General features: G+C 39.8%; 1 protein-coding gene across 1 annotated transcript in view; it reads left to right on the top strand.

Moving 5' to 3' along the window:
* SCUBE1 (signal peptide, CUB domain and EGF like domain containing 1) overlaps positions 1 to 26,006 on the top strand; it is a 212,253-nt gene that overhangs the window by 44,647 nt on the left and 141,600 nt on the right. Inside the window, exon 4 of the mRNA XM_061988784.1 lies at positions 9,872 to 10,006. Coding sequence (XP_061844768.1) covers positions 9,872 to 10,006 — 135 coding nt within the window. The remainder of the gene's footprint in view (positions 1 to 9,871; positions 10,007 to 26,006) is intronic.

The following is a 26,006-nucleotide window of genomic DNA, read 5'->3' as shown; positions in this document are numbered from 1 at the left end:
TAGGGACTTCAGGTTGCAGAATTTGTCAGTCTATCCTTTTGCCTTAACATGTAAATAGTTTCCCCTCTGCATCGAGATTCTGTACAACCAACACCAGATATCTTACAAAAAAAGGTAAGAAACCTTTTAGTAGAGTAAGTTACCCATAGAAAGCTCTGCATTCCTCTCATATACAGATTAAGTTTTGCATCAAATGTAAGGTTTTCTCCCATTTATAGGTATTAAACCTGTCTAATGCAACTGCAAAGTGAGTCAATGCATTAACTGATGCAATTCATATACTGGATACTGATAACAGGTTCTTAAAGTACTCTTAAGTACTTTAAGAAAAAAAATGCACACTGTTATGTAGCCATTCTAGAAATCTATTTATTTGTTCCCTGCTGCTGGTGAAAAGAATACACAGCTCTGGTGAACTTCATGGGGAGAGTGGGGATGAGGCAGTTGTTTGTTTTTGTTTGAGTTCCTTTTTTTGTTTGTTTTGGCTTTACACTACCATGCTAGCTCCAAACTTAGCACATTCATTCCTTCTCAATTAAGCATGTAATGGTTATGACATCTTTTGTCGCTTTTCATTGACAGTTTCCAGCACTTTTACCAACCAGTGCCGATCTTTCTTTGTAAGAGATGCATGTGAACGATGGTGTTCATATGCTGAGTTGCATAGCACTCACAAAGCTTACTACACCATATGTATGCCAATGGGCAGTTGCACACATGTCCAACTGTTTTCTAAGGCCATTTTCTTAAAATGAAGTAGTCCAAACAAATCGACCAACCAATCCAGCTCGTATTTTGTAACACAGCACAACTAGGTTGAACATAAACTAATATTGCTGTTCCATATAAAAAAGAAGGTAATGTTTACTGTAAGATCTTGAATATCTTTCAGGTATTTCTGTCAAGAGAAATCAGAGAAAATATTTGTTTTGAATACTGAGTTTCATGTTACTCATGTTTAGGAGAGTGGAAATGCTGAACTAGTTTCCCAGGTGGCACAAATACCCATTTGGCCAAACATTTTGTGTCAAATGAACCGTTGATTCAATGAAGATGTACTTACTGAAACTACTCAGAGACTGAGGTTGCATTTATAAAACATTTTTCACTAATGGAAATACTTTCAGGAACATGTAATTGTTTTGGTACAACCTGCAGGAGCAATTTCAGCACTTCCAAAACATTTTCAATGTTTTCCTGTTCCCCAAAAGTTCAAGGAGTAGATATGTGCCTGACTAAGCCAATGTTTTTCAGCTCCTGGTGTAATTTTCTTTTCAATACGTTGAAGGTTATGCCTCAGACTCATTTCTTTCCCTTTTCATGGACTTCAAGTATTATTGATATAGAGGGTGAGAATGACTTCATAAGCCCATTGGATGCGGCAGTGCTTAGGTTAAAATCTCTTATCAGAATCTAGAAGGTCCTCTAACTGTATTACTGATACATAACAAAGAAAATAATTAATCTGGCCATTTCCTGTCCTTTATCACCAGAGCTCAGGAACAAAATATTTCATGTTGCATAGATCTAGAAAATGTTCCCAACTTGAGACGAAACTACTGTTCCACTTCTCACGCTAAGTTATAAGGTTTGTTTGACCCACAGCAGAATCTTCTACATTTTTTGTGAGGAAAAAAAAAAAATCTAAACAAATAAACAAAAAAGCAACTTTGAGTTAATCCAAAGCAGATCTTTCCGGTCCTGACAGTGTCTCTAAGTAGATGTAAAAGGCAGCAGGTATAAGCAATAGTTGTCCTGGAAGAAAGATAGAGAATACTGCTTCATTTGAGCCCGCAGCAGTTAATGTAAGATTGTTAATCCAGCATTGTGACTTGGAAGGCCCTACATGCAGCTAGACATCAGTGAGTCCTGCAAGCTTATTGTTAATGAGGCTGTGGCTATCTGAGCCTCACAGTAAGAGCCTCTTGCCAGGCTGGAGGCTGCTGGCATTCCCTGGACAGTAGCACTGTAGACAAAAAGAAGCAGGATGAAGTTTGTACTAAATTGATTTAAAAGCCTGTATCAGAAGACACTTATTAAAAATAATCGATTGGGAATTTTGTGGTGTTTAGGCATTGTTGTCAGGAGACTACCATATGTATATGTCTGACTAAAAAATAGATATGATTACCAAGTGAGAGAATAGAAGCTACAGCTGAAATGTCACATTAAGGATCTTGGATGTTTATTTTGGAAATGCTAAAAGCTGCGAAAAAGGTTTTCGTGTCTTGAAAGGACAGACAGTGGTGCCCAGTTGTTTAAGAATGGAATAAACAAGTGACATCAAGAGACTTGAACTTGATACAACATTCGCACAATGTCCGTGGGGCTGTTTACTTCAGCTCAGTAAATGGGCAGGCATTACATGCAGCAGAGTTAAGCTCTTGCATTAACTGAATATTTCCTGTGCTGTACATAGCAAAGAAAATCTGTTGCAGGCGCATTTGCACTGTGTTTGTGTACTGTGAAATTTAAGGAATTCCACTGTGTGTCACAAAATAGCTACAGGAAAAAAAAAAAAAAGAGAGAGATTTCAAGCATTCCTTTTCAAGTTGTACATACCTGTAACTGTGCAAGCAAACAAGAAGCCTAGTCAGTGGACATTGAGGTGATAGGTGGTTGTAGCCCATTAAGAGACGTGATTTTCTAGGACAGATCATGGGCATAATTTTAGGTGTTGTACCCTTATATATAAGAAGAGTGGTTCTAGGGATTTGTACATAAGAGAAGGGTGGTTATAGGGATCAAGTCCTTGGTCATTTTAGAATGATTTTAGTATTTGTCACCCAAGAGCATCCTTGTGATTAGTACTTCCTGTTTCTCTTCTGTAAAATGTGCATTCTTTTTGGGGAAAAGATAATTTTTACACTTTTCAGGTTTTTTAATGTCTAATCCAGTAAACATTCACTTCTGTGGGGTCTGTTTTTTTGCAAGTGGACCTTTTCTTAGCAAGGACTCTAGTGAAGATTTCTTCAGCTGTGGTACTGGATTCAAGAGCATGGTCTTCATTTTTCATTTCTTCACCAGATTTTTCGGCTTCTCAAAGAAGGGGACAAAAAGTAGAATTCTAGCCTTATATGAAAAAATAGTAGAAAACTTGGGCCCTTCTTTTAAATTCTAGGTGAAGTCTGATTTCAGATTTCCTGGAGATACAAATGCTGTGTACATAGATAGTGGTGTGTCTTTCCTCTAATATTTCCCTTTGCACGCTTATGTAAAGTTGGTCTAAGAAAAGTTGGTCTAAGTTGGTTTAGTACTAAGTTCAGTTCGCAATGATTCCTATTTTCATGTCCCTCTCAGCTGATGCTACAATGTATCACTCTCCCTACCTTGACAACATGTCACTACTTGTATGACCATTCCATCAAGAACACCTGCCTACAACCTCTAATCTGATACCACTCACTTCACTCCTACATGCCAGATTTAGTCTTTGGGCTTCCACACCTATCTTGAAATGAGATCTTCCAAGACACCCACTGCAATAGAGCATCATGGTATTTGGAGGGAATGGAACAAAGAAGTGAAAAGAATATGTGCCAAATGTTGCTGTCATTAAGTTAAACTTGTAGAAGTGAGCACTTTTTGTTTTAAACATTCAAATTCAAATTGTCTGTGTAGTTTTCGTATTTGTGTAGTATGAGGCTGAGGAGGGATCTGTAAGATAAAGATGCAGAAAAGGCAAGTAGGAAATTAATATTTATGGTTTCTCACAGTAATAGAATTAGTGGACCTGTAGTCAGACTATGAAGCACCATGTTTGCAATAAACAAAAGTGTGTATTTTTAATGTAACTCACAATTAAATTACAGAAATAATTGCCCCATCATGTTCTGTTTGGAAGATAAATTAATTCAGGAAAGATTCAGCAGTACAATGGTCTAGCAAGTGATTTAGGAAGGTTAATTAATAGGTATATGATTGTTGAAAGCTGGGAGAGCTTGCCAGCAATAATTCTGTACTGTATCTACAATCTTCCCGAGTATCAGTTACAGGGCAGTATCAAAGAGAGGATGCTGGGACAGATGTTCTTTTGAAATAAGAATAACTTACTATGGTAAATCCAGGAACATAATTTTTTTAATTGGACTTTCAGACAACCAAGTCAACTGACTAGAAATATTCAGAATGTAATTGTTTTTAAATTCCAGAATCGGGCACTTCTCTTTTCTGAGTTTGAGGTTGCTAATAATTTCCCTTACAAGTACAAAATCTCCTCAGTGGTGTTTTGTTGCTAACATTTAAAGAAAGTTTGCAGTATTGTTATCAGTAATTCATCTCTCTACCATAATGTTCTGCACTGGTTAAATAGCATCTCAGAGAAATCCTCCAAAAGTTTCCAAAAGTAGCTTAGAAAAAAGCTAGCAGGATCAGCTGCCTGGATCATGAGTCAAAGTCATGTTTTGAAAAGTCTTCAAAAAATCTTAATGCTATACAAAGTAAATTGTACAGCTCCCAAACACTTCGGAGACTTTGAAGGTGAGACTGATTTCTGAGGAGCTTAACTGCTTTGAAAATGCTGATGTGAAAGAAAAGTGTCAGAAGGAAGGAAGGAAGAAAGAAAGGAAGAGCAGTCATGAGAGGAAGTGGACAGTGGATATACCATTCTTGATGTAGACTCTGTGTAGCATTTTCACTTTTGTATCTTCCTACTTGTGGTTTTGGTTTCAGGTACTTAGCAGACCTTTCCCCTTGTTGGTATCTAAACAGGACACTCGATCAGAATAACTTCTTTAGGCCAAATACTACAGGAAGCTCTGAGACAGATCAAGGTGAAATACCAGTGGAGCTAGTTTTAAAAGTTCATCAGATAAATTAAATGAGAAACTGAAAGCATTTGTTTATTTAATAGATAAAACATCCATTTTATCAGCTGTAATGTTTCCTACTCTTTGATACTGTTCCACATTACTGCTCACCAGAGGTTCTCATCTTACCAAGATACAAAGTGTAAGTTTGATTATGTAAGGCAGTGGGCCAAAAAAGCTACAGGTCTTATGCAAATTGAAATATGCATTAATTTGCATAATGCTTCTGATACATAGATATATCTATCTATGTATGTATATATGCACCCATTATCTCTCCTTCCCTTTTGAAAGACAATTCTCCTTTCCCAGCCACTCCCTGAGTTGGCTCTTCCCTTGTTTCATGTCACCCTCAATGATAACTGGCCAATTTGAGGTAAAACCCTGTAAACATAGGTTTATCACTCTGGCCTAAACTCTGTGTAAGCAGTTCTAGCTCATATGCTGACTGTCATGTCATTAGCTGTTTATTTGTGCTGGTAAGGAGTAGGTAAAGGCTGTAGAAACAGAGTTATTTCTAGGTGCTTCCATCGGGGGTTGTCTTTGGTAGATATAGTCACAGGACAGTTTTTTTTATGGTGAGTGTTACATAGAATGACTTAAGGACTGTCGTGGTTTAGGCCCATCAGGGAACAAAGACCACGATTAGCCTCAAGTACCGAAGAGGCTGAGAATTGCTCGAGGGCAGGGAGGGCTTAATTGCCGCTTAAGGTTCAGGACAAAGCAGACCAGGCTACTCGGTTTGGGGAAGAAAAAAAAACCAGAAAATAATTTAATGCAACATCGACTAAAACATACCCACAAAAACCCAAAACATAACCAAAACGAAACAACACAGAGGAATACGTCAATGAAGAGTCCAACCAGCCTTTTTAAGAACACCTTCCCGCCACACCTCCCCTCTTCCCGGGCTCAGAGCCCTGATCCCGGGGTTTTTACCTTGCCCCCCCCTGAACGGTTCGGAGGGGCAGGCAGTGGGGGTCTCAGTCAGTCTGCTCCCAATAGCTTCTGCCGTTCGTCCCTCCTCAGGACGGGTGAACTCCACACCAGTCCTCCCTGCGAGTCCGTGGGGTAGCTCACACACATGGCAGCCCTGCACGGGCTGCTCCGACGTGCACCCATTCCAAAGGCTGCAGCTCCTCTCTGCTTCTCGTGTGGGGCTGCTCTGCGGCGTGCAGGCTCTCCAACACGGCCTGGGCCATGGCCGTCTCCCCACACAGTCCCTCGCCCGTCCGGGCTCACTCACATGGAGCTGCTGGTGGCTCTCAGTCCTGCCACGGATCTCCATAAGTTTCAGGGGCACAGCTTGCATTCTCGCCACGGCTTGCAGAAGGGTCTCCGGTCTACTGCTCCTCCTTCCTTCCTCCTTCTCTGGCCGAAGGGTCCGCGTGGTCGCCTCCATCTTGTATCCCTCTTACACCTCCTGACTCGCATTTCAAATTCCCGTCCCCTAAATAGTGATCGCAGAGGCGCCAGATTGGCCCAGCCGGGCCGGAGGTGGGTGTGAACCCAGGAGCCGGGGGAGGGTCCGCAAACTCTTTACCGGGTCTTCACTGCAACCCGCTCCCCCTGTTACTAAGCCAAAAGCTGCTCCTTGCTAAACCAGAACAAGGACATACCTTCACATTCTCCTAGTTTTTCCTTCTCTTTTTGAGGATGAGGGTTGGAGCAACCATATGGGATAACTACCCTTAACTCAGGTGATAACCTTTTTCCATCCTTTTGTGAGTTTGGGTTATGTAGGTTTGCTGAAACCCTGCTCCAGCTTCCACCCTGGGATCATCAGTAGGATTTTAAGGCTCAGCTCTCCTGTAAGCAATGAATAATGTACTCTAGAAATCTGCACACTGTCAGGTGGCAAGGCCAAGCTGGATAAAAGAACTTTTGACAGATAAGGAGCCTAGGGAATGGGTTTGAGTTTCCATTTCAAGTTTAAAGGAAGGAAGACTTGCACCTGCTTCCTTGGGGCTGCTATCCTCAGCAAGACAACCTTGATACTGGATAAGATGACCAGCAGTAGCTGATTTTGTGGAAAAGGTTGCCAAAGAAGACATGTCTGTTTGCTCTGGAAACGAATAATTTCTTTTTATAAAGAGTAGAGTAAAAAAGTGACCCTTGCATTTGTGCTTAATAAATATAAAAGTTTTTTAAATGGGTTTAGCTGGAGCTTAGAGGAGATGTTTGAGTGAAGGGATTTTACATTGTAAATTACTTTTTTCCTGTATCTAGAGTTAGGTCCTGGGGTGCAGGTCTCCAGCAGGTGTAAACTGTCACACAAGACTGGCAACAAATAAAGTTCCAGAGGATCCACCCTCAGTTTTTCAAAACAGTCAACAGCCCGGTTTGACGTGTGGAGCCTCCAAAACTGAAGCCACAGGAGCTTTGTTGAAAACCTGGCTACTTATTTTGGTGTTTATGTGGAACTTAATCTCTGGAAAATCTGATCCAAATTGCAATCTCACATATGCTGCATTACCAATGTTTACATGTTCAGCCGCGTAACTTGAGCTGCATTGAATGAGAGTTGCACAAACAATGAAAGAAAGAAAAAGCCCCTTTGGCAGCAATTTCATTTGTGAGCTTTGAAAAAAATCAGACACGTGAAGGAGTTATTCTGCTAGATATACCAAAGCTCGACCTCGTTAGAGTCAATGGAGTTCTCTCTCCTAACTTTTGAAGACGTTTTCACCCCTACATTTTTTATTCTTTACACTGGGTTAGCAATAAATTACAAAAAAAAGAAAAAAAACCCAAAAACCAACAAACCAAACCCAAACCAAACATTAAGTGACTTTATTGGAAAGAAAATTACCAAGTAAATAATTCAGTAAATATTTTCTGTGCAGCCATGTCCAATGGATTGCTTGGTATGGTGGATAATAAACAATTTTGCCTTTTAAGACTGCAGTTATACAAAGCACTCCAAAAAGCCTGACCCTAGTAGGATTGAGGGCTGAGAAGAGAAAATGTTAATCTTATACTACCAGGCCAACATTTATTGGAAGACATGTAGTATGGAGATAGACATATAGTGGTCCTAGATCCCAGCTGTTCCTTTTCTTCAACTCTTTCTGTTCATAAATGCATACAAAATAATTTTCAAGCAAGTAATTGAAAAACATTGGAAGAAAATCCTCATATTATAACTTCTTAAAGAGTTTAAATTGTAATAACTTTTATTCCAGCATGTGGATTTGGACCTTGGTGGTAAATTGAGCCGTCTCTTTATGGAAGCGGTAAATCACCAGCATTTGCTATCAAGAGAAGAAAATAATGTTTATAAATCATGGCATTTGTTTCAGATTATTCATCAGAGCTGGAAGGGAATTCTTCAAGTTGCTTTGTGATATTATAAACAGAGCTCTGGGAAGGCTATGTACTTTGTAGCAAAATTTGAGGGGATGTACATATACCGAGACTTTCCTTCAGTAAGTGTTCAATTAATCTTCTAGAGAGGAGGATCTAGATTCCAGTGCTATTTTGAAGGAATAAGTTTGAGTTGGCACTAACAAGGCAGCAAAGCCTGCTGACTCACAGAGGAAGAGTCTCGCAAACTTGTCTAATTTAAATCTTTCCTTCTTACATTGGAGTAGGCAAGGAAAGTCTTAATTTTTCCTTTTTCTATGTGGTCCCAAACTACTGTGATGCAGTTATCTGTTAGAAAAGGCCTGAGGGAAGGGAAGATTTCAATACAAAAAAATTGCGGCAATAGTGCTTATTACCATGTCTTTGTACATAAAATGAAGAGAAGGACTGTCTACACACTTGCATTGTAGTTCAAGACTGGAAGAGATTGCCTGGTTTCCCTGGGTACTGCTGTAATTACCTTTATTTCTTTGAGAAAAAGAGCTACAATTTCTGTCACATGAAACATGGCAGCAATAGCAGGCTTGGCCAAGAAAGCTGTCAGAGCTAGATTGTTCCTGAATCAGTTACTGGCTGAATTTCTACAGCATTTCAGAGCTTCCTGGCCTAGCCTGCAAGAGTACTGGCAAAAAGCAGCTTAGTTTTACCTTAGTGTGTTGTGGCCAGTCCTGGAGGAGTTAATTTCTGCGGGAGCTGTGCCAGCTCTCCTGAGGTTTTGAGTGTTGTGGATCATTTGACTTTGTTGTGGGTTTTTTTCCCCCTAAAAACTAAAATTAAAGCAAAACACACATCAAGTCACTTGCTGACATGTTGACACATACTATGAAATAACTAACTGGTGGTGGAGTCTCCATAAAAAAAGAAAACATGGATTTTTTTTCAGGTGGCAAGTTGCTTTTATCCAAAGAAAAAGCAGAAAATGGATATACCTTTTATGAGCAAAACAGGAGAGTTGTAAGGTTGAATGTGGGTCAGATACCTTTTAGTGGCAGTGGTTTGCCAATGCTGAAACATATGTCTCTGTTAAACACAACAGCATAAAAACTTTTATGCCAAACAGAGGTGATGGGGGGTAGGCAGGGACCCTCAAAACAGCCAGTAGCTAATGCCTCCTTTGTGTTTTTATATATTTGCCTATTAAAATGACAATACAGACATGGAACATTTAGATTTAAGAAGCCTTCTTTTCATTAAACAACATTAAACAAACTGACAAAGTAGGGGGTTATGACTCCAGTAATTGAAACATGCTGTTCTGTTCAAGACCAGAACTCTATAAAGACTCTTTTCACCCAGTAATGCCCTTTGTGTTTGTCTGCTACCCCTGCTAGAAATTACTGTAGGCCTGAAGTATGTCTTTCCAAGTGGAGTGGGAATGACAGAGTGCAACACCACACTTGGCAGATGGGGTCACAGCCTTTTTAGGACATTCACATTCATTGTGCATTGGAAATCAATTTGCAGCTCAGAATGCGTGGAGACTTAGCTGGTCTCCCCTCCCCACTGTTTTTTTATGTTAACTTTAAACCTGGGATGTAGAAAAAAGAATTGGATTAATTTGGATTAACTCTGATGGGGTTAATGTAGTTTTCATTAGCTTAATTTACAGTGTGCCTTTTCATGGATTCATTGCTCTTCTAGATGTATATTCTGAATTTGTACGTTAGCTTGCATTTCTTTTTCCTTCTTTCTTCTAGATGTTGATGAGTGTCAGGATAACAATGGAGGATGCCAGCAGATCTGTGTAAATACTATGGGCAGCTATGAATGTCAGTGCAAAGAGGGTTTTTTTCTAAGTGATAACCAGCATACCTGCATTCATCGCTCCATTGGTAAGTTTTCAGTGTGTAAATTGTGCCCTTTAGAATAATTGTATTCAATCAGAAGTGCAGAAACTGGTTTTATGTCCTCAGAGCTCCCAAAATCATTTGAATGGTTGCTTGGAATTGATTGGTTACTCTACTATCCAAACTTGTTGCAGAGCCATAAATGATAAAGGCTTTAGTTTGACATAGAAATGATACTTAGTTCAAGCAGCAGGCTCTTTGGGCAAGTGGAGGTAGGTTCTCAAATGGCAACTTTCTGCTTCAGAGTTTCCAACACTTAAAAACTTCTCATCTGTGTATTGTATAATAGTTCACCTGTCTTCCTCCTTAGAGAGCATGTTGTCTGAAATCAAAACGAACAGCTTGTTACTTCTGGTAGGTGTAAAGGTTAAGATTTTTGGCCATTGCTTCATTGCAAACTTACAGTGGTTGGTATTATATTAACACAACATTTTAGTTTAGTACCCTTTTACATTTTAGTACATTTTAGTACCCTTTTACATTTAGTACATTTTAGTTTAGTACTACTTTTCTGTTGCCTGTGCACTAGCAGTAGGAGTAAGGAATCCCTGAAAAACTGATCCTTGTCTACTGATGATTTTGACTAGGATAAGCAGCTCTTCCTTTTCTATCCATGCCAGGCATGGAAGACAAGTTTGAGCAGAAAGGGAGAAAAGAAAACAGCATAGCTATAAATCTTTGCAATCAAATGGACTCTTTATGTGTTCATTGAGACTTCTGCTGACCCTGGCAGCAAGGGGGAATATGTACTAGCAAACTCGTTTACCAATAGGCAATATAGAATGACAAAGTAGCAAGATGAGTCTGGTGATCAAATATGTAAGCATGCTATAAATTTCTACAAGTCATACAAATGGTTATGAACAATTTTAAGTGATTGAAATTAACCAGAAAATCCTACTTGAACATAAGAGTATGAATTTAGTCACGATGTTGACAAGAAAGCAAAGTGTTGTAGTGTAGCTGCTCAGAAATGTATTCTGGCACCGAATGTCTGCTTACAGAAAATTGTGAAGATAAGTAATAATTTTGATTATATATTTTGATATTATATTCAGAGGTCCACTTTTTAGTATGATTATTACATTTTAAGCAATTGAGGTATTTTGGTTATGATATGAACATACAATTAAGGTTCATCAACCAGTGCATTTTAAAGGTTATTATCTAATAGGTTTTTAGTCATTCTTTTCAGCTTAAATTGTTCAAATTTCTGTCCAGTGTAAAGTAACCCTGACACAAAGATATCCAACAGAGCAAGGAATAGTAGCTGGAGGCTTAATGAAAACCACTTGCAGAGTACCGAGATACAATCATTATTTCAATTTGCACATTATAAAATTTCCCAGCTGTAATAAAAGAGAATTTAGTTATCTGAGATGGAAACCAATGAAATAAATGGAAAATGAGGCTCTAAAGGCAACAGTTGCTTCTAAGGAATACATTTATTGAGGGAAAAGGGTAAGTTTTTCTGACACAGAGGATTCCTAGTTTGCCAGGAGAACTGGAAGAGTGGATTTGAAGGCTGACTGAAGTATGCACATAATAAATATGCATGGGAGTAATATATTTGTTTTAACTTGTTTACAAAGAAAATATCATGTAAGACATGGTCATTTAATTTGAAGCAATGTCTTCAAATTATTTTAAATCTGTAAATAACAAGCAACTTACCAAATGGACTGATGGTGATTGCAAAGATTTTGTGAACAAATGGTTTGTAGCTTTTCAAAAATAAAGTGCCAGTTTACAATTGCAAAAAACATTACACCATAGTGCCCTGGTGTCCAGTAGTAATACATTGAGTGGGTGTGCTGGAGGAAGGAAATGAGATGAAATTACCTCTTTCCATTGTCAGAGGTGACTGAACTGCAAGTAGTAAACATGCATGGTGAGAAAGTAAATGGCTTTTTTAATATCTGTGTTTACTCACTTTCATCTGTCTCACTTCTGAGTGCAGCTACAAGAAACTGCTAGAACACAAAAATACACAACATATTTAGCCAGAATGGTGCCTGGGGCTAGACTGTGTCTATATCTCTGTTGGTAAACAAGGCTGAAGTGGACAAAGGCACACTAGACAGCCAGCACTGTGATCCAAACACAAAGGTGCTGACTTGTCAAAGCCCTTTTGCAAGCTTGTTGACTTTAAGCATAATGAGATCCATTAATTGCAATGAGATTACTTTTCTGTCTCTGAAAAATGCATGTGCAATCACACAGTCTCAGTGTCCTTGATGTTGTTTAAAATCTCTTCAAGGACTTGGCTAGTCTAAATCAGCCACAAAGTTCTTCATGCAGCTCACTGCAACCTTTTCCCTTCTGTTTTTCACTGTGTTGGGAAAAAAGGGAGAAGCACTGCAAGGTGCTTAGGACATACTTAGAATTGGGATGCATTCAGAATGGAGAGAGCAGTACCAAGCCTAAGCAATGCCCTGTTGGCCCCTCAGCTGCCTTGGCCGTCAGCTAAGATGGTGCTGATCTTGTGCATTGAGCTTATCAGCATATTTAAGTCATGTGGAAGATTCAGAGTTGAAACGGAGCGTTGGATATTCTCTTAGACATTGTGCAGAGGAAGAGTTATATCCCTTTTGGCACTAACCAGCAAAGAAAAGGGTGTCTTCTGAGTTGAGGTATCTTCCTTAAAATTGTTGGTTGCTATGTGAATTTCCGCATCTTACAATGATGTGCTGTGCCTGCCTCAATGATTCAGGGTCCACAAGTTGTGGTTAAAAGCCACGCGAGTTCATGGTAAGGGCTTTTAATATCATCCTTGTGTCACAAATGACATGTTTACTTGCCACCTGGAAGTGTTATTATCATTTTCTGGGGGAAAAAAGGATTAATGATCCACATAGAAATATTAATTTTATACCAATGGGAGCCCAGACTGACATGAAAGTCAGGGAAAACCATGATTTCCCAGCATTTGCTTTGCTTCACTGTCTTCATTATAGGCCTCCTGGTTTCTTATCATAGAATGATAGGGGTTGGAAGGGACCTTTAGAGGTCATCTAGTCAAATCCCTCTGCAGAAGCAGATTCACCTAGATCAGGTGGCATAGGAACATGTCCAGGTGGGTCTTGAAGACCTCCAAGAAGGGAGACTCCACAACCCCTCTGGGCAGCCTGTGCCACTGCTCCCTCACCCTCACAGTGAAAGAGTTTTTTCTTATATTTAAGTGAAACTTTTTGTGTTCCAGCTTCATCCCATTACCCCTTGTCCTGTTGCTAGCTACTATAGAAAAAAAGGATGTCCCAACCTCCTGATACCCACCCTTTAGATATTTATACATGTTAATAAGATCTCCCCTCAATCTCCTCTTCTCCAGACTAAACAGCCCGAGTTCCCACAGCCTTTCCTCATATGAAAGATGTTCCAGTCCCTTGATCATCTTGGTGGCCCTGTGCTGGACTCTCTCCAGCACTTCCCTGTCCCTCTTGAGCTGGGGAGCCCAGAACTGGACACAATACTACAGATGAGACCTCACCAGCGCAGAGTAGAGAGGGAGTAGAACCTCCCTTGACTTGCTGGCCATATTCTTCCTGATGTATCCAAGGATACCATTGGCCTTCTTGGCCATGAGGGCACATTGCTGGCTCATGGTTAGCTTATTATCAATCAGGACTCCCAGGTCTCTCTCTGCAGAGCTGCTCTTCAGCAGTTCAACCCCTAACCTGTACTGGTGCATAGGGTTGTTCCTTCCCAGATGCAGGACTCTGCACTAGTCCTTGTTGAACCTCATGAGGTTCCTCTCTGCTCAACTCTCAAGCCGGTCGAGATCCCACTGAATGGCAGCACAGCCTTCTGGGGAATCAGCCAGTCCTCCCAGTTTGGTGTCATCAGTGAACTTGCTGAGGGTACACTCTGTCCCCTCATCCAGGTCATTGATGAAGATGTTGAACAAAACTGACCCTAGAACCAATCCCTGTGGAACTCCACTGGCCACAGGCCTCCAACTTGATTCTGTGCCATTGATCACCATCCTCTGGGCTCTGTCATTCAACCAGCTCTCGATCCACTTCACTGTCTACTCATCCAAGCCACACTGCCTGAGCTTTCTGATGAGGATGTTTTGGCAGACAGTGTCAAAAGTCTTGCTGAAGTCAAGGTAGATGACATCCACTGCTCTCCCCTCATCTAGCCAGATGGTTGTGCACTCATAGAAGGCTATCAGGTTGGTCAAACAGAATTTCCCCTTGGTGAATCCACGTTGACTCCCCTTGATAGCCGTCTTTTCCTTCATATGTTCAGTGATAATATTCAGGATGAGTTGTTCCATCACCTTTCCAGGGATGGAGGTGAGGCTGACGGGCCTGTAGTTTCCTGGGTCGTCCTTCTTGCCCTTTTGACTGGAGTGACATTGGCCTTTCTCCAGTCCTCAGACACCTCGCCTGTCCTCCATGATTGTTCAAAAATGATGGAGAGAGGCTTAGCAATCACATCAGCCAGCTCCCTCAGCACTCAAGGATGCATTCCATCAGGACTCATTGACTTGTGAGCCTTAAACTTGACCAACAAGTCTTTAACCTCTTCCTCTTCCACCCAGGGCAAGTCCTCTGCTGTCCTGGCCATCCTCTTATCCTTGCTGGGCTGGGCTTCCCAACCATCGGCCTTGGCCGTAAAGACTGAAGCAAAGAAGACATTCATTACTTTGGCCTTTTCTGCATCCTCAGACACCAGGGCACCCTCAGCGTTCAGCAGTGGGCCCACATTCCCCCTCACCATCCTTCTGCGGCTGATGTACTTGAAAAATGCCTTATTACTGCTCTTAACATCCCTGGCTAAATTTAATTCTAGAAGGGCTCTAGCCTTCCTAGTTGCACCCCTGCATGACCTGGCAATGTTCCTATACTCCCTCCAAGAAGCCAGTCCCTGTTTCCACCTGCTTTCTGCCTGAGTTGTCCCAGCAGATCCTTGCTCATCCATGGAGGCCTCCTAACTCCTTTTCCTCCTTTCTTGCGCATTGGGACACACTGATCCTGGGCTTCGAGGAAGTGGTGCTTCAAGACTGACCAGCTCTCATTGGCACTTCTACCTTCTAGAATCATATCCCATGAGATTCGTCCAAGTAGATCTTTGAAGAGGCCAAAGTCGGCTCACCTGAAATCCAGGGTCATGGTCCTGCTTTGTGTCCTGCCTCTTCCATACAGGATCTTGAACTCTGCCATCTCATGGTCACTGCAGCTGAGATTGCCTCCAACATTCACATCCCCAACCAGGCCTTCTTATTCGTCATTATTCATTATTATGTTTAGTCTCAATGTCTTTTGGGAGGATACTAGACTCATAGAATCATCATACTATGCCCAGCTATGAAGTACAACATACCTCATCTATTTTTGCATGAAATTTTATCTCCCTATGCTGAATCAGATTTCAGTACTAGTTTATACACAATAGTGATGACAACAATGGCAAGACAGAATGGGAGGGAGAATGGATTGTAAAAGATACGGAGAACTTAGAAGGTTTTTTCTTAGTAAACTTTAATTGCAACAGTAGATGTGAACACTGTGGATTATGCCAGAGACAGATTTAGGGTTGTATCCTTATGGCTTTAAAAGAAACCAAAATAAAACAACTGTTACTATATCATCTCCAGCTCCAGAGGGAGCATGTGTTTAATAAATGTAAAGATTAGTGTCATACATTACAGTTGTGAATGGGTCAGGTGAGTGGGTTACAGCATGCTTTCCTTTAATTTGACGATAAACCAAAAGCCCCAATTCAGCAAGGCCTCTGGGCACATCCTTAAAATTGATATCCTTAAAATAGCAAAGTTGATTAAAAAAATCTGAATTTGGTTTGAAAAGCTTCAAAATAGATGAAGTTTAGCTATATGCCTCTATCTCCACTGAAGTTCAGAGTCATCAGAATTAGGAGTACGGTGTGACCTGCTTGCATTACAACTATAAAAGGTATTGTGGTGAGGAGCCCTGGTACAAGCCGCCTCCCAACCAAAATTCTCAGCTAAAGCATAGCATAAAGGCCCTACTGTCCCATCTCAAGAGGGCAAGTCTCCTTAAAGCACAAAGGATACTTCAAGAGTTCCATGGCTAGGAAGACCTACATAATTTTAGATTCCATCCACTGAATGTCTACCTAAAGTGTAGACGATCTTACATCTACTAATTATTCACTGCCAGTATTCTTTATTCAGCTCATGCCAAGTAAACTAAAAACACAAGTGTAATTAGGAGTGGTGATTGTAAGTGGAGACAAGAGGTAAAGTAGTACCAGGCTATAGAAGGCTGGAAATTATGATGGCCTCGTCAAATGGTGGGAAAGCTTTTTACACAGTTGTCACTGTCTTTTTCAAGCCTGTTAAAAAACCATTTGGCAAATAAATGCTTTTTCACTTTCCCTTATTTCATTAGTCCTATGTTCTTAGTAGCATTAGGGAGTTTGACGTGAAGTCAAGCTATCACAACTTAGCAAATTACTGCGCTACAGTCTCAAAACCAGATTGTCTCCTTCTGCAGTAAAAGTGTAACAGTTTAGTCCCAGAGGAAAGGGAAACATGCTAAGTCATCTTGCATTTGTCGTGGGCTAAGTGGGCTTATGAAATGACTTCCCATGCTTTTACTGATACACATTAACTCGTTAAATTTGATTATGTGTTTAAACCCTTGTTAATTTTGCAGTAGTAACATGGGTTTCCTTTGGTCAGTTGATATCAAACTACCAAATTTCTTCTTGTTCTAAGGATTATAAAACCAACATTTTTCAATTTTTTTCTCACTAGTCTCCACAATTTACTTTATTCTTTGCATGTTTTCTTAGCTCAGTTCAATTTTATAGAGGTAGAATAATGTATTAGGACTCCCTGGGAGGAAGCATGATCCCTAGTCAGTGCAGGAAAGACTTCTGGACTTTATTCCTGTCTCTGATGCTGATGCCCTGTAGAACTCTGAGCAAGAAAATTATTGCGACTAAGAATTTGTGCATAGCACTTTAGAGGCCAGAGGTGCATTTTCTACAGAAAGCACAATAATCTATTCATATTTAGATTAATGTGGAAAGGTAACTTTAAATAATTAAGTGTTGCCAGCACTGTTCCAGACTTAATGAAGTAAAAGATTTCTCATCTCAACTATGAAAGCTCTTTCATGATGATGTAACTGGTTAAATTACTGCATTGCTTGAATATACTTTGCTATAGCTACCCCAGGTACAGGCATCCCATTCACTGGAGCAGAATAGTCCTATTTGTCTTTTTAAATTTGAATTATAACATGGCTGTAAAAGAATTTACAGTAATTCATTTTTAAGAAAATCAATTTATGTGCTTTTAGATAACATAAAAAGACCTTTCAGCGTAATTTTTATCTGAACAAACAGTACCATGATCTTGAAAGTTTTTTTCCTAAAACTGCACACATTAGGACTTAAGTGTAACAGCAACTGTCTGTTCGTACATTCCCGTAAAACCTTTTGAATAAATAGTTCCATTGTTTATCTTTCACAGAATATAGGATATAGAATGTATCCAGGAATAAAAGACCTAGTAAACTATTTCAGATCTCATTGTGCCCCGTTAGAAGTGTGCAACCTTTTAAAACTCTGTATAACTCACCAAAAAATGCTGTACTTTGATTTCAAGGATTCTTGTTTGCTCCAGCAGCCTGTGTGAGGGGGATCTCATGTTTGCTTTCTCGATTCCTCTGGAAGGAGTTTGTAATTTGTCTGGAGGGAAAATGCAACAGGTGAAAACAACTGGTATAAGTAAAAAATAATCTCTTTTAGGCCTGATCTCCCTCCTCTCTTATATCACTGATTTATCATTATTAGGACTAATGAAATTACACTGGTGTAAAACTAGTTTAAGTGTAATCTGACTTAGGTTCAACTGTGAGTGGAAGCAGTCATTATGTAATCATAAACCTAATATTAGGTGAAAGTTTAGGACTACATGGGAGAGTCTGATAGAATCATAGAACAGCCTAGCTTGGAAGGGATCTTGACAGAGATCTGGTTCAACCTTTTGTGGGAAAGGGAGCCCAGATGAGAATACTGAGTGCCCTATCTATTTGCATCTTGAAAACCACCAGCAATAGGAACTATACCATGTCCCTGAGGAGGTTATTCCAATGAATAATTGTTCTCATTGTAAAAAATTTCTTTCTTATGCAAGATAAAACCTCTCTTTGTGGAACAAGTACCTATTGCCCTTTGTTTTCTCCATGTGTCTCCTTGTGAAAAGAGAGCCTCCATCCTCTTTGTACCTGCTCTTGAAGTATTATCCAAATAAAACTTAAGTGTATCCAAATAAAACTGCAAAAGCCAAATTTTAAGTATCAAAACTGCCAGTGTGAGGGTTTTTCCCTCAGCTTTTCACAAAAAAGCTTTTGATAAATGCCGTCTTAAATTACTCAGATTGTCATAGAATTGGGAGGTGAAGGCATGTCACTTTTGACTTACAAAAATTTCCAATGCATCTGAAATCTGAGGCTGCAATCTTCCTTTTATAGGTAAGAAAACAGAGGTGTGAATATTACAGTGTCGTGACTGTGTCTGAACTGCAGGGTAGATTTGCTCCATTAAAGCAGCTGCAGACCTGATCCTCAGAGGACTCCATATAGAAAGCAGGAAGTAATAAAATGATACAGGTTATGAAATCAAGATAGAGTTCTGGTATATCCCAAGTTGTGGAGTTAAATAGAGCTAAGTAGAATTGGTTTCCTAGGGGCCAATTTGGATCCATATCATAGTCAACAAAATATGATGAAGTCTACATATTCTACCTTAGGTTTATGGCTTGTATGCCTTCTGAAGGAAAACATTGTGCCTCAAAATTTTCTGGGACTTTGAATTAGATTTAGTTCTGAAAGAAAACCAAATTTTTTAGGTAAGCAATGCCCTCTGCTACTTTGCTTCAGCTGAGATTGAATGCAGTAGTAAACCAACCTTTTAGCAGGATGCAATGGTGGTAAATTCATTGAAACTCAAAGGAGAAATCTGCCAATACTGAGGAACAATAGTAGATTGCAGGATTTTGCCAAAATCTGGGATTGAATTCTAAGAGTGTTATGCAGAAGCTTGTCCTATAACAGGTCCCAAGTTTAAGTATGCTGCACAGAACAGACATACAGATTTTAAACATAAAAAGGAAAAGAAAGTAATACTGAAAAACTTAAAGCTTAAATTTACTAGAAAACATCAACTGTCAGTCTAGAAGTCACATATGTAACTTACTTGAACAATAATAAAAGTAGATGCACAGTTGAATGTGACTGAATAAATGATAAACTATGACACGTAGATAATGTCACAATACGCCAGCATCTGGGGGTTGACCCACTGGAGAGCAGCTCTGTGGAGAGAGACCTGAGAGTCCTGGTTGATAATAAACTAACCATGAGCCAGCAATGTGCCCTCATGGCCAAGAAGGCCAATGGCATCCTGGGATGCATCAGGAAGAGTGTGGCCAGCAGGTCAAGGTAGATTCTGCTACCCTTCTCCTCTGCCCCGGTGAGGCCTCATCTGGAGTCTTGTATCCAGTTCTGGTCTCCCCAGCTCAAGAGGGACAGGGAATTTCTAGAGAGAGTTCAGTGGAGGGCCACCAAGATGATCAGGGGACTGGAGCATCTTCCTTATGAGGAAAGGCTGCGGGAACTGGGGCTGTTTAGTCTGGAGAGGAGAAGACTGAGGAGGAATCTCATTAATATTTACAAGTATATAAATAGTGAGTGTCAGGAAGCTGGGACAGCACTTTATTCTGTAGTGTCCAGTGACAGGACAAAGGGTAATGGACAAAAGTTGGAACACAAAAAGTTCCATTTAAACATAAGGAAAAACTATTTCACTGTTCAAGTGAGGGAGCCCTCGCACAGGCTGTCCAGGGAGGGTGTGGAGTCTCCTTCTCTGGAGGTTTTCAAAACCCACCTGAATGTGTTCTTGTGCAACTTCATCTAGGTGGACCAACTTTAGCAGGAAGTTGGACTGGATGAACTCTAGACGTCCCTTCCAACCCCTACCATTCTGTGATCTGAAATAGTTTAATGGTTCGGTAGTTATTTCTGCATGGTTTCATTGCCAATGCCTTTTTGTATGGAAGGGATCAAACTAAAGGGCAAAAAGAAGTGTGTAAGAAATAATGAAGCTGGAGATCCAAAGAAGTGTGTCTTGGAAAGAGCAGCTGTTGGAAACACCCGGCAGCAGCATGACAGCCTGCCAGCTTGCCAGAGAGAGCAGGGATTTTCTAAGTCAAATCAAAAATCTCTCCACACCTGTGTGACAGAAAGTGCAGCAAACACTCTTTAGCTCATCAACTGACTGACTGGCAGTACTGACAAGATGGGAAAGCTATATACACAAATGGGAAAACACACTGGAAAGTAGTACGTTAAAAAAAAATTAGAGAAAATATGCAAAAGGGGCTTTCGCACTCAATCATTCAATAGCATTGGAAGTGAACCAATGTTCTGTTCATACTGTCTGCTCTGGATGTAGTAGGATTATACTAAATAAAAGAACTGACATGTTTTTTAAAGGTCTCTAGCATCCAGTTGACTGAAACATCAGGTGAGAAAGATCTGGGAAGAATATTAAGCCGCAGTGTACTGGGAAAAATCTTTCACACATTCATGCAACAAATGGAGTCTGTTTTTAGCATGCGATACATTGTATTTGTCATGATACGTCTCTCTCATGCCATCGGGGACACAATGATGAATTCAGGGCCTGCTCTGAATACTGTGTAAAGATGCTCAGCATCTTTCATGCCTACTGTAATCACTGTGGGTCTCTGTGTATGTCTTGTGGTTTTCACTGTGCAGAGAAATCAGCCACAGACTGATTGGAGGCAGTATTCCTTTTTCCTGCTCTTTATGACAAATCTCAGAGATGTGATCCATCAGGAACTCCCTAGAGGGTAATACCACAATGTGTTTTTGGCTACAAACCAATAGAAATTCAAGATATGAATGCTAAATACCTATTCATCTATACTGTTACCCTCCTGTATATGGTATGCATAGTATGTATTTAATGAGTTCTATTAATTATTCAATTCCATGTAATTACGTTTGAGGTTGCTCTGAGCTATTTTGAAATAATTCAGGAGTTAATGGAAAGAAGAAGAAAGCAACTTGTATTTAATAGCCATGTGTATTTTCAAGCTTAAGATTTCTTGCATGCTCTGTTAAGCTTTATGTCTTAGAAGTATCTGGGTTGTAAAATTGTTGATTTTGTTGCTGTTCTAGGTGGCGTTTTAATTATTTTATACGGGAGCACCAGTCAAGAATGGTGCCACATTCTACAAAACCTCGTACAAAAACTGGGAAAATTTACAGCCCAAGTAAACAATGCAAACATAGGGCAGAGGATAGCACTAAACAGTCACAGGGAATGCATTCATAGTGGAAACGTAGCAGAAGTACCATATGATATTTTTAAGAGGGGACACAAAGGAAGAAGTCAGTGAGATGACGATATGTCAAGTAAACAGGAAGTAGGAGAAGGAGGGAGAGAGATAGTCAGACAAGTAGGAAAGAACTGGAGAAGAATAAATTGAAGAAGAAAATAATAGTACGAAATAGCACAAGGCAAAGTCTAATTCTTCTCTGTTCCCTGAATTCCCTGTCTCACGAATGCTGTTTCTTTTCAGTACCTTCTCCTTTGTAGTTTTCTCTCCATTTAGCTAACTCCTCTCCTATATAAATCATAGTCATATGTGTGACAGTATAGTCATAGTATAGTCAAACTATAGTAACGTCTTTGAAACCTCATGTTTTTCTCAGTGGAATGGGTCATGTGTTGAGATCGCAAAGCCAACCTGCAATCATGCACAAATTATCAGGATGACACCCTTGCAAGGGTCCAATTCCTTTGCTTCTCCTGGGAGACAAAAAATACACAAAAACAGAGGCATTAAGTATAACAGGGAGGCAAGCATTTTGTGCAATTGGAGTTACTCTCTGAACCATGTTCACCATTAATAAAAGCACTGAGCTTGCACAATGAATCGGTTTATCTATGTTTTGTATATGTCTAGTACCATTGAGCATATTCAAAAGGCTCTGCCTCACCAGTGCTGATAAGCTGCAAATATTCTTTCTTCCCTTATTCCGTAAAGCATTCACCTTTGAGTAAAAGCAGCAGTGCTTTTGTCCCTCTTTGATATGGAGCACTTTGTTTAAAAGTTCTTATATCTCTTTTATGGTAAATCACTGCGCACACACCATGTAAGCCAGTAGTATCCAGTGCAGTGTGCTGCAAGCATTGTGTTACACTGGTGATTTACCAGAGTTGGCAGGTCTTCTCCCTACAGTTAACACAGGCCGAGGATAATACAATAGCTGCTATCTTCAATCCATATCAAACTGCAAAATGCTAGACAGGCCAAAACTAAGAACCTCCTTGCTCAAACATTATTTTTTGACAGAAATTCACATGATGGCTGTTGGCATTTAAGTGTTTAGTGTAATGAGATTTGGTTATTTAAACTGACATTTGCTTAGAATGCTACAAATACCAAGATGGGGAAGCAGTGATGTGGATTGTTCTTATGCTGTGTATTTCATCTTCTATCTGCTTCACAAGTGAACTCCTATTTGTTTTTCTAATCACTAATTCACTAGAGGACATCACAGGAGTCTACAAAAACTACCTCAGGACTCTAAACCTCCTCTGAAATAGGAGCTATTATGCCATGTGCTGTGAATTACAAATATGGGAGGCATAAAAATTAAATAATTTGCCTGGAGTTACACAGGAAGGCTGTAGAAATCACAAGAGTTTTCCAGAAAAGCTGTGAAGGAATAGTTTGATAGAGCATTGAGTTCAATTGATATTCCATTGATTTCACCAATTCTGTTTTGTAGAAGTCAGTATCTGTTTTTGTGTATGCTTCTCCTAGGAACAGAATGTAGATACTGTGAACCCCATTCTTTGGTGTGTTATTTAATTAACTTCTTTCATCCCTCGTGCACTTTCACATCAGTGATTGACGAATTACATTTACATGTTTAGAGATCAAAGTGTAGCACAGGGACCCAGGTGGATAACAGTGCATTTTGCAGATCCTATCCTCTTCTCCCTTTCCTCCCTACACTTCTTATTCTGCTTGTTCTCTATTGTCTCACTGTTGTAAATTGAACAATGTCTGATAGTGCCAGGCAGCTTGACTTCTTACTGAAATTCAGGATGCCTGATGACTCTCAGCGATGTGTGCTTGCACTGGGAAAGCAGCCAAACTGACAGTGGGAATATGCAGGTTCTGAAAAATGAGGTGGAATACAACTACCGATCAGGTCAAACAAATGTTGTCAACATTGTAAAGTGTATTCTTCCACTAAAACAAATTTTGTTCTCTGAAGTAGCTGTTTTTCCTCGAATAATAATAATTATATATTTTTTAAAAATAGGGAAAAAATGAACATCATAACTCTGAAACATTTAGACCTGGAGGTACGTGATGGTGGTTAGACAGCCTTGTCTGCCTTCATAGAAGCCTATTGAAGTGCACTGTAGCATTAAACCACCTTATCGAGAGGAGAGACTGGATACAGTACAAGAAACAGCTCAAATGTGAAGCCTGATTTGCCAGGGGAATGAGACTCTTCCTGGTGGCATTTCTGAATCACCTATTTCCTTCCAAAGATTAAATAGTTAGGTGTTGGGGGATCTTTCCAGGAAAAAGCCAAACAAACAAACAGAAAAAGAGTCTGTCCACTTCTGCCAAAGAGCAGCATTCAAGCTGTTCTTGAGGTGGCACTGGCCTACCTTGCCCTTATGGACAGTTGCACGTCTGCATGCTCTTGTCTAATACTCTGTTTCTGTTCCTCGCCTCTCCAGACAAAATGCTTTCAGAACTCCTCCTAAGCTTCCCAAGAAAGGCTATCATTTTACCTAAGTGTTTCCTTAATGGAACATTTAATTGCTCTGCTCTAATTGGAGTCTGAAAAGCATATCATTTAAAAAAGCTTGTAATAAGCTGTTTTAAACCTGGATTTGACGAGCAATACTTTCCTAGCCTAATCTGTGTCTCTCTCTTGTATCCTGAATAATACGTTTAACTGGAGATTTATTTTGAAAAGGCTTTCTGTGTAGATCACAACATGACTTTTTAGGATTTGTCTAAGTAACCATTTGTCTTCAGCTGGCATTAGTTGAAAACACCTTGTGCTGTTCAATCTTCCAAGTATTCACAGAAAGAGACAGTGAGCTATCATTCCTGTGTTAGCTCTCAGAGAAGCTGACCACTTGTCAGCCAAATAAATTCTGAATTAATCTGGAGCATTACCTGTCAGGAACTCACTGGAATGCTCCATAAAACAGCCTCATGGTAGAGTAAAACACCAAAAAATACCAGGAATACCAGTGATCATTGTCAGTAATTAGATCCTTTAAAAGTAGAGCCTTGTTGGAAGCAGGAAAGGTCCTCTGTGGTTTTTCATGTTATTCTCATTAGTTTCATAGAAGAAGGACATTAGGTGGCTAAAGGAATTTTCCAAACTGGATATGTTTTTTAACCTGTCTTTGAGGCTTTCTAGACCTAGTGTAAGTGGTACCACTTCAGAGCGTCCATCAAATTAACTTCTTGCTATTAGCTATCAAGTGCCCAAACTCAGAATGTAAATATATCTCCAAGCACTCAAAGTTTATTTACGTGACAGTTGGTTAAATATTTTATGGGGTTGTTTTGTTTCTTCATTTCCTCTAAAAACACCTGTAAAGGCCCCATTTTCTCTTAGTGTTTATTATGACTCACTTCATGGACATACTTCTGTACTGAGCTATACTAAGTTGAGCTATCTCAAAATCAACATTGTGGTCAGGAGTGTGGCTGTGTTGAATGACATCTCATTTTTCCTCTTCTGTATTTACTCTCCCCTTGGACTTTCACAGTCTATTTACAGGCAGAAACTCTGCACGATTTCCTTTCTTTCCACTATGACTTGATACTGGGAAAAACACTGCCATTTTTTTTATTTTACCTTAACAGCCAACAAATACTCACAGAATTAAAATCCATATTCAGTGTTCGGCTGATGCTTTTTACCAAATACAGAAATCAAGTAGAGCAGCTTATCAAGAAGAATTCTATTTTTACATGTTCACTCTTGCACAACAATATTGACTGCACTTTAATTACTGTCTCAAAGTCTTGTTGACCTACTGCTAACAGTTCATAGCTTCCAAAGGATTTCCTTCACCTTTCTTTTCTTAGATCGTTAAAGCCAGGGATGGCTACATACCAGATGTGCTGCTAATAAATTTCATACTTCTTTCCATGTGCAGCTCTGCCAATGTATTTTCATCTTTATTAATCCTATACTTTCACCTTCTTGCTCTTTTTAAAAAATGGAGTTCCAATTAGGTGTGTACATGGCAACTAGAATGAAATAATGTAGCTTTGTTAGTCCATGAAATCTGTAGAGGCTAAAGACTGCTGTAGTCACAACTGTAGTGTTCTTTCTGAAGTGGAGATGAGATGCAAGTCTGATCAAACCAGTTCAGAAGTCCACAAGCTCCCAGAAATTCCAGTAGGTTTTAAACAGCCATCAGTGAGACTGTGAACATCTGCCAACAGCAGAGATTGTATCAGAAAGTGATGCAAATTATGATTGTTTCTCTGGGTTACACCATTGCATAGATAAAGTTGTGAGTAACTACTACCATCATCAACTTTTCACTTCCTGTGAAAAAAGCATTTCACTAATCTGTAGGACAGAAGTGTCTCTAGGATCTACATAGAACTTTTGAGAAAGAGAGTTAAGAGTGCCAGAAAGAAACCAGTAGGTGATAAGTAGATTAAAGGCTTGCAGGGCAATTGCATAGTCTGCTAATCCCAAATGCTATTAATGATTGCTACTGTAGTAAGAAGTTGGTGCACACTGTAGCAAAGAAATAGACAGGTGCTGAGATAGTCACTTTGGCACAGAAGGAAGTCTGCTAGTTTTAAGATGAAGAAACTAGTCTGCCATGACAAATAAGCCTCAATGCACAGAAAAAGAGCAATGATATGAGAGCAATGGAA

This window comes from Colius striatus, chromosome 1 (genome assembly GCF_028858725.1).
Source record: "Colius striatus isolate bColStr4 chromosome 1, bColStr4.1.hap1, whole genome shotgun sequence".
NCBI lineage: Eukaryota > Metazoa > Chordata > Aves > Coliiformes > Coliidae > Colius > Colius striatus.
Note: the sequence above shows the minus strand (reverse complement) of the source record. Positions and strands in the feature narration are given on the sequence as shown.